Raw genomic sequence first — 15,467 nt, forward strand, 5'->3', positions numbered from 1 at the left:
CTAATGGTTCATTTATTTCTACTATTATATGTTGATGATATGTTGATTGTTGCAAAGAATATTTATCATGTCAATGGTTTAATGTCCTTATTAAGTAAGGAAGTTGAGATGAATGATCTTGGTGCTACACATAAGATCCTTATGATAGAAATACAGAGAGATAGGAAAGATCGTAAGCTTTGAGTCTTTCAAAATGATTATATAAAGAAGATGTTGGAGAGATTAGCATGAGCAATGCTAAACCAGTGTCTACCCCATTGGCAAATAATTTCAAGCTATCTTCAACATAATGTCCATAATTAGAGGAGAATGCGGAAGAGATGTCAAGGGGTAATATGCCAATGCAGTAGGTTGCTTGATCCATGGTTTGTACTCGTCCAGATCTTACATATGCAGCTAATATGGTTAGTAAGTTTATGGCAAATCTAGGCAAGGAACATTAGAGCGCTTTGATTTTTGAGTTGTGGCTCATATTCAAAGGGTATAATACACTTGAAGGTTGTTACAAATTGGACGGCTCAGGGGCCTTTATGCACAAGACATTCTTTTTTGTTTAAACTAGTTAAGTGGAAGTGCGCTGGGGGGTGCCAGAGGAGGGGAGGGGTGCCCTTGCGGTACAATATAGTATGTTTTAAGTCAAAGTGTAATCTAACTGTATATCAAATGAAAATATTTTAAGATTTTCACATAGGACTATATATACACATGGTAACCGAGGGTTGAAACCCTAAAATAGTTTTTCATTTGATAATGAAAATTGCACAAGAACTCCGTGGATGTAGATACATTATCAAATCACATAAATTTGTATTCTTCTCCTTTTTTATTTTCTTTAATTTTCGTATTTGTTGCCTACGTGCACACATAATCTTAGGTGATCAATGGTTCAAACTCTTTGCTCAAAAACTCCATAGATATAGGCGTACTGTAAAGTCATATAAATTCCTTTTAATTTTCTTTATTTCATATTTGCTATTTGCGTGGGCATAACCATAGGATGCAATTTGACAATAATTTCACTTCAAACAAAAAAATTAATGTTATTTATTGGCCCGAGAATAATTTATTTTTCATGTTAAATACCTTCTCATACTATAAATTGGAATATATAATACAGATAAATTCTAAATTCTAACCAACTGTAATGTTTTCTTAGAGACTTAGTTTACTATTATCATTCATTCCAATAGAATTACCGCGCGATGAACTGTCAAGCCCAAACGATCGAGAGTGATGATAATAGTCCCAAAGGAGTTTCAATAGAGAGAGAGCCAGCCACTATCCATCCCGTCGTCCCGCCTCGCAATACAACAGGGCCATCAAAAAAAAATTTCCTGCTTACAGCATACAATTTTTTAGTGTGAATAATGGTAAGGAAAATGCTTAATGTAACAAGTTTTGTATCATCAATTTTTCTCACCTAAGGAAATTGCCACTTGTGACTTGTTGGGTTATTTTGAGGAGAAAACCAAAGAATGGCAACAACAGCACCATTTAACTGGAGAACTTGACATTTATAGAACTCAAAGTAGAGGAAGAAAGTGCAAAAGCTCATACAGCAGCAAACAAACACTACAGCTCTCTAATTACACCAAAGGCATTTTCATCCCCCAGTAGGCATCCCTTGGCGTTTACGTGCCCTCCATTATTTATTTACAATGCTAGAAGTTGAACAGCCCTCGATATCTAGTTTCATGCAGGCCATTATATATTTACAATGCTAGAAGTTGAACAGCCCTCAATATCTCGTTTCATGCAGACTCTCGGCTCACAATCTCCAACCCATTGCCTGCAATGCAATACGACAAAGATTCATCAAATACTCACTCAAAGGCCATAGATACAACATTAGCACCCTAGATTAAAGAAACTTACAATCAAAAAGCCAGTCATATATTCATTCATCTTTCAACTAGAAAATTTCTTGCAAGTAATGCCATGAAAGGAGCATACCGTCAGGATCGAAGAAGAAAATTTGCTTGGTTTTCCCATCAGGAAGGGTTTTCTCAAAAGTCTCAATGCCCTTTTCCTGTATTAGCCGCATTCGAATTAGCTACTGTAATAAAAGCAAACAATAGTGTATCCAAACTGGGTTGGATCTTGGAAGAATTGAAAATGAAAATCTTCAGTAACAGTTGCAAGCAGTGTGCATATATTTGCAGTCAATTTTTTACCTACCTCTTGACTTAACCAGTGATGACAAAGAAGTCAAATTCAATAAACTTGTTTTAGGCCAACAAAGAAATAGATGCAAATTTAAATTTTGACTTCAAAACAGTACTCTCCAGAAATGCTGACCTATATAGTATATAAAATGGAACTTAAACCAGGCATGAATTAACCTAGTAATGGCACGCAACTACACAAAGATTCTTCAATCATGGCTCAGAGACTGTTACGGTACCCAAAATGAGTACACAACTGGAATATGGTACAAATAAGGTAATTGTTTCATTAGAAAGTAGAATGTGAAGACAGCTTCAAATGTTTTGTTTTCATTCTAACAGATGAGGATACAGGAGACATCATATTTGGAATGCAACAATCTTTCTATAGTAGCATCTAATATTACACTGGTGTTTGTCTCTTATTTCTGCAAGGATCATGATTTATTGTGTTCTGTCCATGGTCCTTTTTTCTTTAATACTTCTAGCCATAAGTAATAAGGAGTAAGCTGAATTTGCTATTCTTTTTATTAGTAATGCCTCAGGATCCCAGATAAAATGCGAGAAGATGGAAAAGAACCGAACTCTAAAAACATTATGGATGAATAGTGTGTGACCTGCCAAAAAGAAAATTCTTCACCAACCAACAGCTAGTCTCTATTGCTCACTGCACCAAAAATAAAAATTACCATTAACAAAAGATGTATATCCATTGGATGTATATCCATTGGAAAGTATTAATGCAATGCAGTTGAAGTTGGGATCCTGCCTGCACTCTATGGGACGTTTATGGGACTGGACCAGGATCATATGATCATAAGATAAAATCCTCCAACCAGAGGAAAAAAAAATACATTGAAATCTAGAAAGGATTGGGGACAGTCAATTTAGCATTAAATGATTTGAAACACGTGCCGAAATCTAGAATAGGATAGGTTAGTGTTGTGCAAATTAATGCGCAGCGGAAACAAACAAACCGTTCGGATTAATGCAGCAACCAACAATGAACAATACGAAAAAACCAATCACACAGATTATAAGAAAGACAATAAAACAATGACACAAAGGATTAAAGTGGTTTGGCAATGCCTATGTCTACGGGAGCAAACGGCTGTAATTTTCACTATCTTCAAAATCAGGGTTACCGCATTGTAAATGTGCTAACCCTTACATACAGAGTAGTTAGAAAGTTCCCTAAATACTCCTATATCAACCCCCGGAGGTATTCCCTCCGAAACCCCAACCTATTCAACTTCCCAATTCCAAATTCAAAAACAACACTGAGCAAAACTGTCGATGGTTTCAGACAAACCATCAACGATTTCTTACTAAGACTGAAACCATTGATGGTTTTAGACAAAACATGAAACCGTCAACGGTTTATTACCAAGACCAAACCGTCAATATAACCTTGCAAAATTGTCGACGGTTTCTTCTGCAAACCAGCTTCTCGGTTTTTCTTCACCATGCTTTCTTTATACATGTGTTCCACTCAAAATATATGAGTCACATATTACAACAATTTTCACCTTGGTGAATATACACCATTAGGAGAAAACCAAAAACATAACCAGCAGCTCCACCTGGGACAATATGCTGGAACGCCTCCCGTCTAGCATCTGGAGACGTTGATCAAGTTCAAGCAATGCTTGAACTTATCCGTGGAAATAGACTTTGTCAACATGTTTATTGCATTCTCAAAGTGTTAACCTTCTCAAGCAAGAGTTCACCATAAGAAACCAATTCTCGGATCCTGTGAAACCTCACATCTATGTGCTTAGTCCTCGCATGATACACCTGGTTCTTCACCAAATAAATGGCACTCTGACTATCACAACGCAGCTGAACTCCACCTTACTGAATACCCAGCTCCTTGACCAATCTTGTAAACCATAATGCTTCCTTGGCAACTTCGGCCACTGTCATATACTCTATCTCAGTTGTAAATAGTGCAACTAGAGACTGTACCATGGACCTCCAGCAAATCATCCCACAAGGGTGAACACATACCCTATTGTAGACCTCCTGTCATCCAAGTCCCTTACATAATCTGCATCCACATCCCACAACTGAAGGATCACTTCTGTTACTTGCCAAACATGATGCCATAGTCTGTAGTACCCCTAAAGTATCTGAAAATCCACATGACTGCATCTCAATGTTGCCGACCCGGATTTGAAAAAAATTTGTTCACCACGTTGACAGTTTGTGCCAAATCTGGCCTTGTACAAACCATAACATACATCAAACGCCCAATTGCACTGGCATATAGAACCTTTGACATGTCACGAACATCATCATCCATCTTTGGGCACTAGACGATAGACAATTTAAAATGATTCGGCAACGGTGTACTCACCGGTTTCGCATTATACATGCTAAACCTCTCCAACACCTCAACATAGCTACCCTAAGATAACCACAATCTCCCTATAGCTCTGTCCCTGCGAATCTCCATCCCAAGAATCTTCTTGGTTGCACCCAAATCCTTCATGTCATACTTTTGCTCAACAGAGTTTTCAACCGATTAACCTCAGTCATACTTTTCGCAACAATCAACATGTCATATACATAAAGCAACAAAAAAATCACTCATTTTCATCTTATTGCTCTCTTCCCTTCTAGAAGCTCCACCAATTCTCACGTTTGATTCTTATGCAGAGACTCCATCTCCTCCACCATAACACCCATCCATCTACTTTTCTTTTCACTATGCACCGCCTCTTGAAAAGTAGTAGGATTCTTGCTACTATTAATAAGTGCATAAGACACCAGATCATCAAATTCATACCTGGGCGGTGACCTGATAATGTGTATGGGTCTGTGTATAGCTATACTGTGATGCTACTGGTCTCCCGAGTTAGAATTTCCTACATTCTGAACATTGTCATCTCTGTCCTGAGTCTCAAACTCCACCTGCACCACATGTTCATTGTTGCTGCAATTTTATGGCACCTGTTTCTCTTCTTCTTCTTCGTGAGTACGCTACATCATGACTTTCTCATCAAAAACCACATCTTTACTGATCACCATCTTATTTGTCTTCGGATCCCTAAGCTTGAACCCACCATTCTAATACTCCAGAAAGATACATCATCTAGACTTTGCATCAAACTTCGATCTCTCCTCACTAGAAACATGCACATAGGCTAGACATCCAAACGCTCTCAAACCAGAGTAGTCTACCACGCTGTCTGTCCACATCTCCTCTGTAACTTTCCCATCTAGTGATGCCTTTGTTGATCTGTTAATCAAGAAGCACGCCATATTTACTGTCTCTGCCCAGAAGTTCTTTGCAAGCCCTGCATTCAACCTGAGACACCGAACTCTTTCAACTATAGTTCGATTCATCCTTTCCACCACACCATTCTGTTGTGGTGTCTTACGTATTGTGAAATGTCTCCTTATATCATGTTGCTCACACAACCCCATGAACCTCGAATCAGCGTACTCGGTTCCATTGTCTGACCTGAGGCATTTAATCTTCCTCCCGGTCTTTTCACCTCAGCTTTCCACAATTTGAACTTGGCAAACATCTTTGACTTGTGCCGCATAAAGTGCACCCAAACCTTTCGTGAGTAATCATCGATAAAACTCACGAAGTACAAATGTCCAACCTGTGATGCTACCCTTATTGGCCCCCAAACATCTGAATGAATATAGTCAAGAATTCCTTCCGTCCTGTGTGTGGCTATCTTGAACTGCGCCCTACTTCGTTTCCCAAGAACACAATACCTACAGAAACTCATTCTGCATGTTTTGACACCCTTCAAAAGATTTCTCTTATGAAGCTTCATCATTCCACGCATACCCATTTGCTCTAACCGCACATGCCACAAGACAATATTATCTGACTCAACCTCTACAGCTGTAGCTTCACCTACAACTGTGATACCCAGTTGTGCATAGATATTTTCTGCTAATTTCTATCCCTTCATCACCGTTAAGACACCTTTACACACCTTCATCACCCCACTTTCAGACATGTAACTAAACCCATTACAATCTAAAGTGTCCAATGAAATCAAATTCTTCCGTAGATCCGGTATATGTCTAACATCACATAATGTTCTCACAACACCATCAAACATTTTAATTATGATATTCCCTATTCCAACAATTTTGCATGAAACACCATTTACCAATAGAACAGAATTTATTGACCTGTAGGTGCTGAACCAATTTTTATTTGGTGTCATGTGATAAGAACACGACAAATCCAGGATCAAAGAATCTGTGAGACGATCTAAACCCAAAGAAATTGAAAGCATATCACCATCACCGCTCTCTGAGTCTCCTTCCACTACAATCAAAGATTTTGATGAACCCCATTGATTTTCTCCATTCCCCTTCTTCCTCTCTGGACAATCTGGTTTTATGTGCCCATTTTTCCCGCACTTAAAACACCGCATGTCCTTCTTCTTCCTGGACTGAGACCGATATTTCTAGCTACTTAGTCTGCTCCGAAACTTGCTTCTCCCACGTTCCTGGTTACCCTTCATCACAAGCCTTTCACCTTGTGAAATCTCTTCGTTGGCTTTCTTCCTTTGATGAAAACCTAACAGAGCGCTTGTGATCTCCTCCAAATTCAGGGTTTTTTTCCCCACGTCAGAGTTGTATCCAAATTTTCATACATATTAGACGCAGATAGAGAATTCAGTAGCATCAACACCTTGTCTTCTTCCTCGAACTTCACATCAACCCGCATCAAATTAATGATGATTTTATTGAATATGTTGATGTGTTGGTTCAAATTTGAACCCTCTGTCATCTTAAGTCAATACAATTTCTGCTTAAGATACAACTTGTTCGTCAACAACTTGGACGTATACCGACTTTCCAGTTTCCGTCAAACTGCGGCCGACGATTCCTCATCTATGACGTGATAAATCACGTAATCGGCCAGACAAAGTCTAATAGTCGCCACAACCTTCACTTCCAATTCCTTCTAACTTGTTTCGTCCATGTCTTTCAGTTGCCTTCCGTACAATGCCTTCACCATATCCTGTTGTACTAACATATCTTTAACCCTCCTCTTCCATAGTCCAAAATTTCTCAATCTGTCGAACTTGACAATATCAACATTGTAGAAAAAATCCCAATCATTGTAACCAATTGCTCTAATACTAATTTGTTGTGCAAATTAATGTGCAACGGAAACAAACAAACCATTCGGATCAATGCAGCAACCAACAATGAACAATACATAAAAACCAATCACACAGATTATAAGAAAGACAATAAAATAATGACAAAGGATTAAGTTCGACAATGCCTACATCCACGGGAGCAAACAGTTGCAATTTTCACTATCTTCAAAATCAGGGCTATTGCACCCTTATATACAGAGTACTTAGAACTCTGTTAGAAAGTTCCCTAAATACTCATGTATCAACCCCCCGGAGGTATTTCCTCTGAAACCCCAACCTATTCAACTTCCCAATGCAAAATTTAAAAACAGCGCCGAGCAAAACCGTCGACGATTTCTTACTGAGGCTGAAACCATCGACGGTTTCAGACAAAACGTCAACGGTTTATTACCGAGACCAAACCATCAATGTTACCCTGCAAAACCGTCCACGTTTTCTTTTGCAAGTGAGTTTCTCTGTTTTTCTTCACCATGCCTGCTTTGTACATGCGTTCCACTTAAAATATACAAGCCACATATTACAATAGTTAGGATAATTAAAATATTCTTAATTTATGTTATTTAATTTAACATCTAAATTTAATGGACTCAAGGAAAAATTAAATGGCAGAAGATGATTCATATGCCAAACTACACACAGCAGAATTTAAGGCCATTGTAATTGTAGAGCTATATTGAATCAAATTTCCATTCTTAATAATATTTGATATAGAGATAAAATACAATGGAAAATTGATCTCCTTCATTTTTCTTTTCCTTTGTTTTCTCAAACAAAGTCTTGATCCAAATGGAGCGTAAAAGAAATTTTGGGAGGAAAATGGCAAAGAAATACATTATATGCTTTTGCTACTGCAGGGGGGGGGGGAGGGGGGAGGAATGTAATCAAGGAGGACTAGCAACACAACTCTGTAAAATAGAGGAAATTCAGAACTAACAAAGCAACTTGTGATCAAAGGCTGCAACGGTTTCTATCATTTACCAATGAAAAAAATGTTTCTCTCTATCACACTATTGAAGCTTGTGCTTCAATCAGAAAATGGACCTTTTTAAAAAATTTTGTGGCAGACTTGGGCTTATCTCTTTTATTGGATCATATGAAGCTTGGAAAAACAAAAGCTATAAAATAAGACTGAGAGACCCTAGGATTCAAAAGTTCCCACAATCCTAGTAGGTATAAAATAAGACTGAGAGACCCTAGGATTCAAAAGTTCCCACAATCCTAGTAGGTAAACCACAATCCCATAGGAATCCTGCTTCTGAAAGATTGTAGGAATCGTATCCTTTTCTGATATTTGGACCATAGAATTGAAAGATCCTAAGAGCTGGGTCTGAGATTTTAACAAAACTGCATATATGCGTATTTTTCATAAAAATACAGTGTCTCATGAAGGAAATAGCAAATTATGGTACCAAAGCAATACCAAATTATAGCTTCATTATTACAAATTTCAGTTATTATCTTCACTAAAAACTGAAATGTCACACAAAAATGATGATTGAACCAAACTTCCTTCACATATACAGTCACAAAAGGCAAATGCAAAAGACAAACCATTGACACCCAAAAAGCAACACCATACACCACAGATAATTCTTTTGTTACATCTGTATATCATCGACTAACGATTAAGAAAATGAAAAAAGAAGGAAAAAAAAAAAACCACATATATCAAATTAAGATAACAGAAGAAATACAAAATTAAGGAAGAAGAAGAAGAAGCTGCATGCCTCAAATTTAATAGAAAAACGATAAGGTAGAGGGTGGGGGATACGTACCTTGAGGGTTTGAACAACTGAATCAAAATTGGAGACAGAGAAGCAAATGTGGTGTCCTCTGGGGAGGTGCTTGGGGTCGGCGACAGCGGAGGTGGAGCTCCAGGGGCCCTCCGGCAACCTGGATTCTGGGTCCCTCTGGATGAGATGGAGGGCGAAAGCAGGGGGCAACCTCAGCCATATGACCTCCAATTTCCCAAAGTCTGGATTCTCAATCTGCTCAAACCCAAAGATCTGCAGCACACCGCCACTTCCATCTCAACAAAATAATTATTAAACCCAAAACCGGTAAGTGAATGAAAGTGGAAGAGGAAGGAAGGAAGGAAATGGGATAAATTTTTTTTAGGGCAAAAATTAGAGGACCTCTTGGTAGAACTTGGCGAGGCACTTCACGTCTGCGGATTCTCTGGCAATGTGGTTGATGCAAACGTCCTTGGCTGCGGCCATTTTCGGTGGAGCTGGTGAGCTGTTTTCTTCTCTCTATCGGGTCTGGAGAAATCTTGTATTTGGGCGGTGGCTTTGGAACTCGGAAGATGATATGGGAAGCAGATTGTAAGTCTGCAATCTATCAAACCGACAAACGGGAAAACTACACTCACCTCGGTGGCTTCATCTTTGATAATGGCGAGGAGCAGTACATTTTATTCGCCATGCCCATAAAAAAATAAAAAAATAAAAATCACTATGTTATTATTAGTTTTAATATTTGCTGCAGTTTTTGAGTGATAATTATAATAAAATAATTTTTTAAAAAATAATAAATAAATTATCAGTAATATATTAGTTTAATAAAGTTATGTGTGATTAGAGAATTTTTTGGAATATACATGAATTATGAGACTTTTTTTACAAATTTTATTAATAATTATAAGGATATTTAGGGATATTAAAAACCAAGAAGAGAGAATCATCTTTCTAATATTATAAATATTATTTTTTAAAAATTATATATAATCTTTTTTAAATATTTATGAATAGTTATAAGAATATTTTATATAATTATAGTTAAAAATTAGACAAAGAAAGGAGAACCTCCTTTCTAAAAGTAGAGATATTATTTTTATTAATAAGAAAATTAATGGATAATGGTGTATGGGAGAATAGATTTTGGAGATTGAAATTGAATTTTTAGGAGTTTGAAAAAAATTAATGCAATCTTATATTATATTTTATTCAAGCTTATATAAATTTAGGGGTGAAAATTCTTCAATTGGGAATGAATTCATTCAAAACAACGTTTAAATAAGAGTATTAATAATAGATGAATGTTTTATGTAGAAAAAATTTCGTTATTTACTTATTCATGGAACAAATAAATAAAAAGGAATTTTAGGTGGTAGAGATTTTTCCAATTTTATTCTTATGTCTTTGTTAGTTATTGAAATTTTAAAAATTAATTTATGAATTTTTAAATAAATAAACGAGGAACGGAAGGTAGAAAAGGGGGCATTTTATCTAATAAAAGAAAACTTTTTTATTATTTTATAAAGAATAACAAAAAGTATTAGAAAAAAAAGAAAAGAAAATATGAAGAATTTTATTTTATATTTGATTATCAAAGAAAATTTTAAAAAAATTTACAGTCTAGTTTAAGTTAAAAAGCATTAAAGAAAGAAAAGAAAAACACAAAAAAATGAAAAACAAAAAAAGAAAGTAAAATATGAGCAAATGCATGACCAAAATTCTAATTTTACAAGTTATTAACATTTCAATATTTAATTTATAAAAAATATTACAATATATTTTTATTTTTAATAATATTTTATATAGAAAAAAATACAATGAAAGTAAATTTCCTAATTATTTTCCTTTTCATTTCTCCTCAAATTAAAATCTGGATCCAAAAAGAGCCCAAAAATCTAGCAAAACAACACATAGATACACAACACGAAACTTTATTGTTTCTTAAGTTTTAATCATATCTGATTAATATATATAACGGGACTTCCCTACTATCTTTTTCTTTCTTTTTTTCTCTTCTTTCTCCCCAAACAAAATCCTTAATCAAAGGTAACCCAAACACAGCCTAAAAAATGAGTAGAAACCCACAAACATAATAACTCAACCATTTGAAGAGCATCCTTCTCTTAATAATAATAATAATAATAAAAGGGTGCCAAGAAACTAGGAATTGTATCTCTCTCTTTTTTTCCACTAAAATTCTGTAGCTACAATTTCAATTATAGGACAAGTGTTTTTGGGATTCTAAATCATGAAAAAAAAAATGTTAAAAAATTTAAATGATCACCAATAATCTCCACAAGAGCACAGATTATCCCTGAAGTGATGAAACCGATTATTGTCTCTTACAATAATTTCTCTGGCAGCAATGCCTGAGATGAACCTAATGGCACTATGGCAATCTACACAGATCCTTAGATTTTTCGTGATCCTAATAGGGACTCCAGGGGGAATTGATATAAGGCCAAAGGCAAGGGCAATTTTCTCACTGTGGTACCAAACTTCTGCTTCTTTCTCTTCATCTTCCAAATCATAGAGAGCGAAATTGGTGTTAGGTATGTAGCCAGCTGCCGTCATCTCCCTCCTCAGCTTCGCAAGCATTGCCTGAATCTCAGCATTCTTCTCATGGGAGGCATCCTTCGCTTGGAAGACATGAACTGCATTTTTTACGGTGATCCAACTGCATCCTGCTCCCTTTTTAATTCCCACATCTTTCATATCCTTCCTCACAAGGTTAGCTTCCTCCCATCTGCATTGATCATCTAAAGGTAATTAGAAACACTAAATATACCTGAAATTTTACTGACCCGGCCACTAAAATGTAGACAACAATAGTAACATGAGAACAAGAAAATCCCCATCACTTGGGAGGTTGATATTGGTCTTCACATATCACAAGGGGCGTGGCCAAGACTGAAATTTTTACAATGTCTAATTTATAATTGGGATTTACTCTGAGATGAGCCTTGTATCAATGATAAGGTTGCTCCTTCATGATCAAGGAAACAGCCTGTGTGTGTAAAAGTAGGGATAAGGTTGCGTACACTGATCATCCTACCCTTGTACTCACAAAGTGGACAGCCTTGTCGCCCTTTAATGGGACTTTACTCTCCAGGGATTCAAGGAATCTCACTGGTCATATAGAGCATGACATTGTGGCCACTGAAAATCCTATAAGATGTGTGCATCAAGAGAAATAACCAAACTGCACCGATAGTTCAGTGATAATTGGGCTATGTGTGTTGACGCAGTTTGAATGACATTTAAATTGTAAGAGTTCTGATTTTTCAAGCTCCAGAGTAACGATGTTCCTGTTTTATCATGCACAAAACAATGGACACAGATATCTAGAATACTGCTGAACAGATCAAGCTGGGAGACTTGTTTTATAGATTTACAAAGACTAAACAAACGATGCCCAGTGTACGAGACTCTCACACCAGGCGGGATCAGAAGAGGACTCCATGTAGACAGCATTACTTGGAGAGCTTGTTTCTATCACTTAAACCTAACAACAACAACAACAATAAAACGAAACTTAAATTCCATTAGGTGGGATCAATGCCCCTTGAACCCATAACCTTTAAATTTGGTTGCAACGCCCATAGTGTGTGGTCAAGGCTTGCCCTTTTAATGAAATTGCTTTAGATGTCTTATCAGTTCCCAGCCCACATCATCAATTATGTATCATGTGCGGATGCCACTTGTACCAGCGAGGTTTAAAATACCAAGACACCCAAAATTACACCACTACCAGTCTCCGGAAGCATTAGTGATTGAAAGAAAAAAAAGAAAAAAACATATTTTTGGAATATGAAGGAAGTGGGATTTTTTTTTTTTAAACGAACTTAAAAAATTGAATTAATTTTTGAAACTTCAATAAAGTTCTGTTTGAAAAGAAATCAGAGTTTTTAATAACGGGATTACCTGCCAGCAGCTGCAAACATATTTGAAAGCAGCACATGATTGCCAGGGTCATGTGGATCTAGTTCAAATAGACTATCAGCGGCTACCTTTCCCAGCTCTGGCTTTCCATAAACTCTACAAGCTCCTAAAAGAGCTCCCCAAACTGAAATTGTTGGGCGAATTGGCATTTTCTTTATGAACTCATAAGCATCCTCTACCCTCCCAGCTCGCCCCAGCAGGTCCACAACACACGCATAATGCTCTGCACCAGGTTCAACCCCATACCTTTCTCTCATTGACTCAAAAATCTCCATACCCACCTTGACTGACCCAGCCCTACTGCATGCCGATAATATGCAGACCAGTGTGACATAATTCGGTACTACCTCGCAAATGCCAGATGTCATTTCCTCAAACAAGACCACAGCCATGTCTGCATGCCCTTGATGTGCATACCCACATATCATTGCATTCCAAGTAATTAAATTCCTCTCTGGCATCTCATCAAAGGCCCTCTCTGAATCCTTTATGCTTCCACATTTTCCATACATGTCAACAAGTGCACTTCCCACAAATATATTCCACTCTACGCACGCCTTCACAGCCAGGGCATGAACTGACCTGCCCAATTCAAGTCCAGCAAGCCCCGCACAAGCACTAAGAACACTTGAAATCATGAAATCAGCAGGCTTAATGCCTTCTTTCCTAGAGCGCAGGAAGATCATGCAAGCCTTCTCTTCCTCGTCATTTTGAACATACGCAGCCACCATTGAGCACCAAGAAACATCATTAGGCTTAAAGATGTCAACAAAAATCATTTCGGAAGATTCAACCTGCTGACACTTTCCGTAAAAATCAATGAGCCCATTTGTAATTGAAACATCCGCCTCAAACCCACATCGAATTACAAACCCATGCAGCTGTCGCCCAAGCTGGAGATATGAAGCATCAGAACACGCATTGAGAAATGCACACAGCGTTATTGAATTGGGTTCCCCGTCCACATTCCGAAACTCAATAAATGCAGCGATTGCCTTTTGGGGTCGGCCATCCAGGACCGAGTTAGTAATAAAAGCATTCCATGTTACAATGTTCCGTTCAGGCATTTCATCAAACAGCTTACAAGCGTCTTCTCTGAGACCCGTTTTACAGTACATGTCGAAGGCGCCACACCCCACAAAAACATCGGCAATCTGACCAGCCTTTACTGCGAGCGCATGAAGCTGTTTTCCGGTCACCGGCTGGAAGAGCGACGCGCACGCCTTGAACAAACAGGGGAATGTAAAGTCATTGGGGAGGATGGACTCGCGGCACATGTCGGAGAACTGGAGGAGGGCGGAAGCGAAATAACCGTTCTGGACGGAACCGGCGATGAGGGCAGTCCAGGTGACGACGGAGCGGGACGAGGCGGGGGTGAGGGAAAGGACGAGCGAGGCCGAGTCGAGGAGGCCCAGCTTGGAGTACATGTTGACGAGATGGTTGGAGAGGAAGGAAGGGAAGGGAGTGGGGAAGGTCTTGACGATGCAGGCGTGGGCGGCTCGGCCGGAGAGAGAAGAATGAGCGGAAACGGCGGTTTCGACCAGGACGGCGAGTGAGTTGGGGGTGAGGAACGGCATTGCCAGTGACTCTGGACATGATTCCTAATAGGGTTGTGACTGATGCATGAAGGAGGAGAGGAGAATTTAGCGGAAGCAAGAAGAATGCAACGGTGTCTGCCTCGCGAGATGCCGGATATTTGAATCTTGATTACTGTTAATGCAGAACCATGCGTGCTTATCCCCCGTTGTCGACGGCGAAGCCAACCCATCCACCATTTCGTTTTTATATTAGGTACGGTTTGAAAGAGGTTTTTCCGTATTTAATTTTAATTTATTTAAATATATTTAAGAAAAGTTCGAAACGAATTTTATTTCCTCATCCAGCTTATTTAAAAAAAAAAAAAGACGTTAGATGGTTCAGTATTTTTTAAACAAAATACACTAAATACTCCAACGTCTACTTGGGGTAGCATGAGTAATGTAAAAAATGCTATTGCATGGCTCATGCAACATTCAATAATTGAAATTTCTTTTGTATTAGGGATTATTTGAAGATTTGAACAATTTTTAACGTTTTTCTTTATATTAGACATCAAAATCTTTGGAATATATAAACTAATTAGTTTTAATTTTAACTCCTAATTTTTTTTATCACTTTCAATAACAATGATTGTATTCTAAAACTTGAAAAATGAGTCCAATAAATCCCATTATACTTTTACGTACCGAAGGTGCGGTTTTAGTTTATAGTGGATGAAGTTCAATAAATATTGTCATGAACTAATATATGATATAATCTTGTGAGCAAACTTTGCACAAATAATTTTTTTCATTTCAAACTATCAAAATATGGAAGAAAATAATGATAGAGAAAAGTTCACCAATATTAATTTAAAAAAAAAATCCAAATTGCCTACACAAAAGGAAAAATGTAACAACCTAAAAATCTTAAATCAACAAAAATAAACTACTTGT

General features: G+C 37.5%; 2 protein-coding genes across 3 annotated transcripts; both read right to left on the bottom strand.

Moving 5' to 3' along the window:
- Positions 1-1,493: 1,493 nt before the first annotated feature.
- LOC131150707 (lactoylglutathione lyase) lies at positions 1,494-9,753 on the bottom strand. The gene is made up of 4 exons (XM_058101595.1): positions 9,451-9,753; positions 9,091-9,321; positions 1,954-2,029; positions 1,494-1,789 (listed from the first exon to the last, which is right to left on the bottom strand). The coding sequence occupies exons 1-4, from the start codon at positions 9,532-9,534 to the stop codon at positions 1,752-1,754; spliced, it is 429 nt and encodes a 142-aa protein (XP_057957578.1). The 5' UTR covers positions 9,535-9,753; the 3' UTR covers positions 1,494-1,751.
- A 1,456-nt stretch (positions 9,754-11,209) lies between these two features.
- Positions 11,210-14,804, bottom strand: LOC131152252 (pentatricopeptide repeat-containing protein At4g14850). Of its 2 annotated transcripts, none has more exons than XM_058104011.1 (2): positions 12,976-14,804; positions 11,210-11,797 (listed from the first exon to the last, which is right to left on the bottom strand). In XM_058104011.1, exons 1-2 carry the CDS (start codon positions 14,568-14,570, stop codon positions 11,332-11,334), a joined length of 2,061 nt encoding a protein of 686 aa, XP_057959994.1. In that variant the 5' UTR covers positions 14,571-14,804; the 3' UTR covers positions 11,210-11,331. The 2 variants fall into 2 exon arrangements, with proteins under 2 accessions (XP_057959994.1, XP_057959995.1); XM_058104012.1 differs by lacking the exon at positions 11,210-11,797 and adding an exon at positions 12,487-12,556 and having other exon boundaries at positions 12,976-14,748.
- Positions 14,805-15,467: the final 663 nt, after the last annotated feature.

The sequence above is a fragment of the Malania oleifera genome, chromosome 3 (assembly GCF_029873635.1).
Source record: "Malania oleifera isolate guangnan ecotype guangnan chromosome 3, ASM2987363v1, whole genome shotgun sequence".
NCBI lineage: Eukaryota > Viridiplantae > Streptophyta > Magnoliopsida > Santalales > Ximeniaceae > Malania > Malania oleifera.

Bases quoted from the DNA above. Each gene is read 5' to 3' on its own strand.
- LOC131150707 (XM_058101595.1), bottom strand. From the start codon at position 9,534: ATGGCCGCAGCCAAGGACGTTTGCATCAACCACATTGCCAGAGAATCC. The intron at 9,322-9,450 runs GTCCTCTAATTT...GGTGTGCTGCAG, and splicing joins TCGCCAAGTTCTACCAAGAG to ATCTTTGGGTTTGAGCAGAT. The intron at 2,030-9,090 runs GTACGTATCCCC...CGGCTAATACAG, and splicing joins CAGTTGTTCAAACCCTCAAG to GAAAAGGGCATTGAGACTTT.
- LOC131152252 (XM_058104011.1), bottom strand. From the start codon at position 14,570: ATGCCGTTCCTCACCCCCAACTCACTCGCCGTCCTGGTCGAAACCGCC. The intron at 11,798-12,975 runs GTAATCCCGTTA...TGATCAATGCAG, and splicing joins ATGTTTGCAGCTGCTGGCAG to ATGGGAGGAAGCTAACCTTG.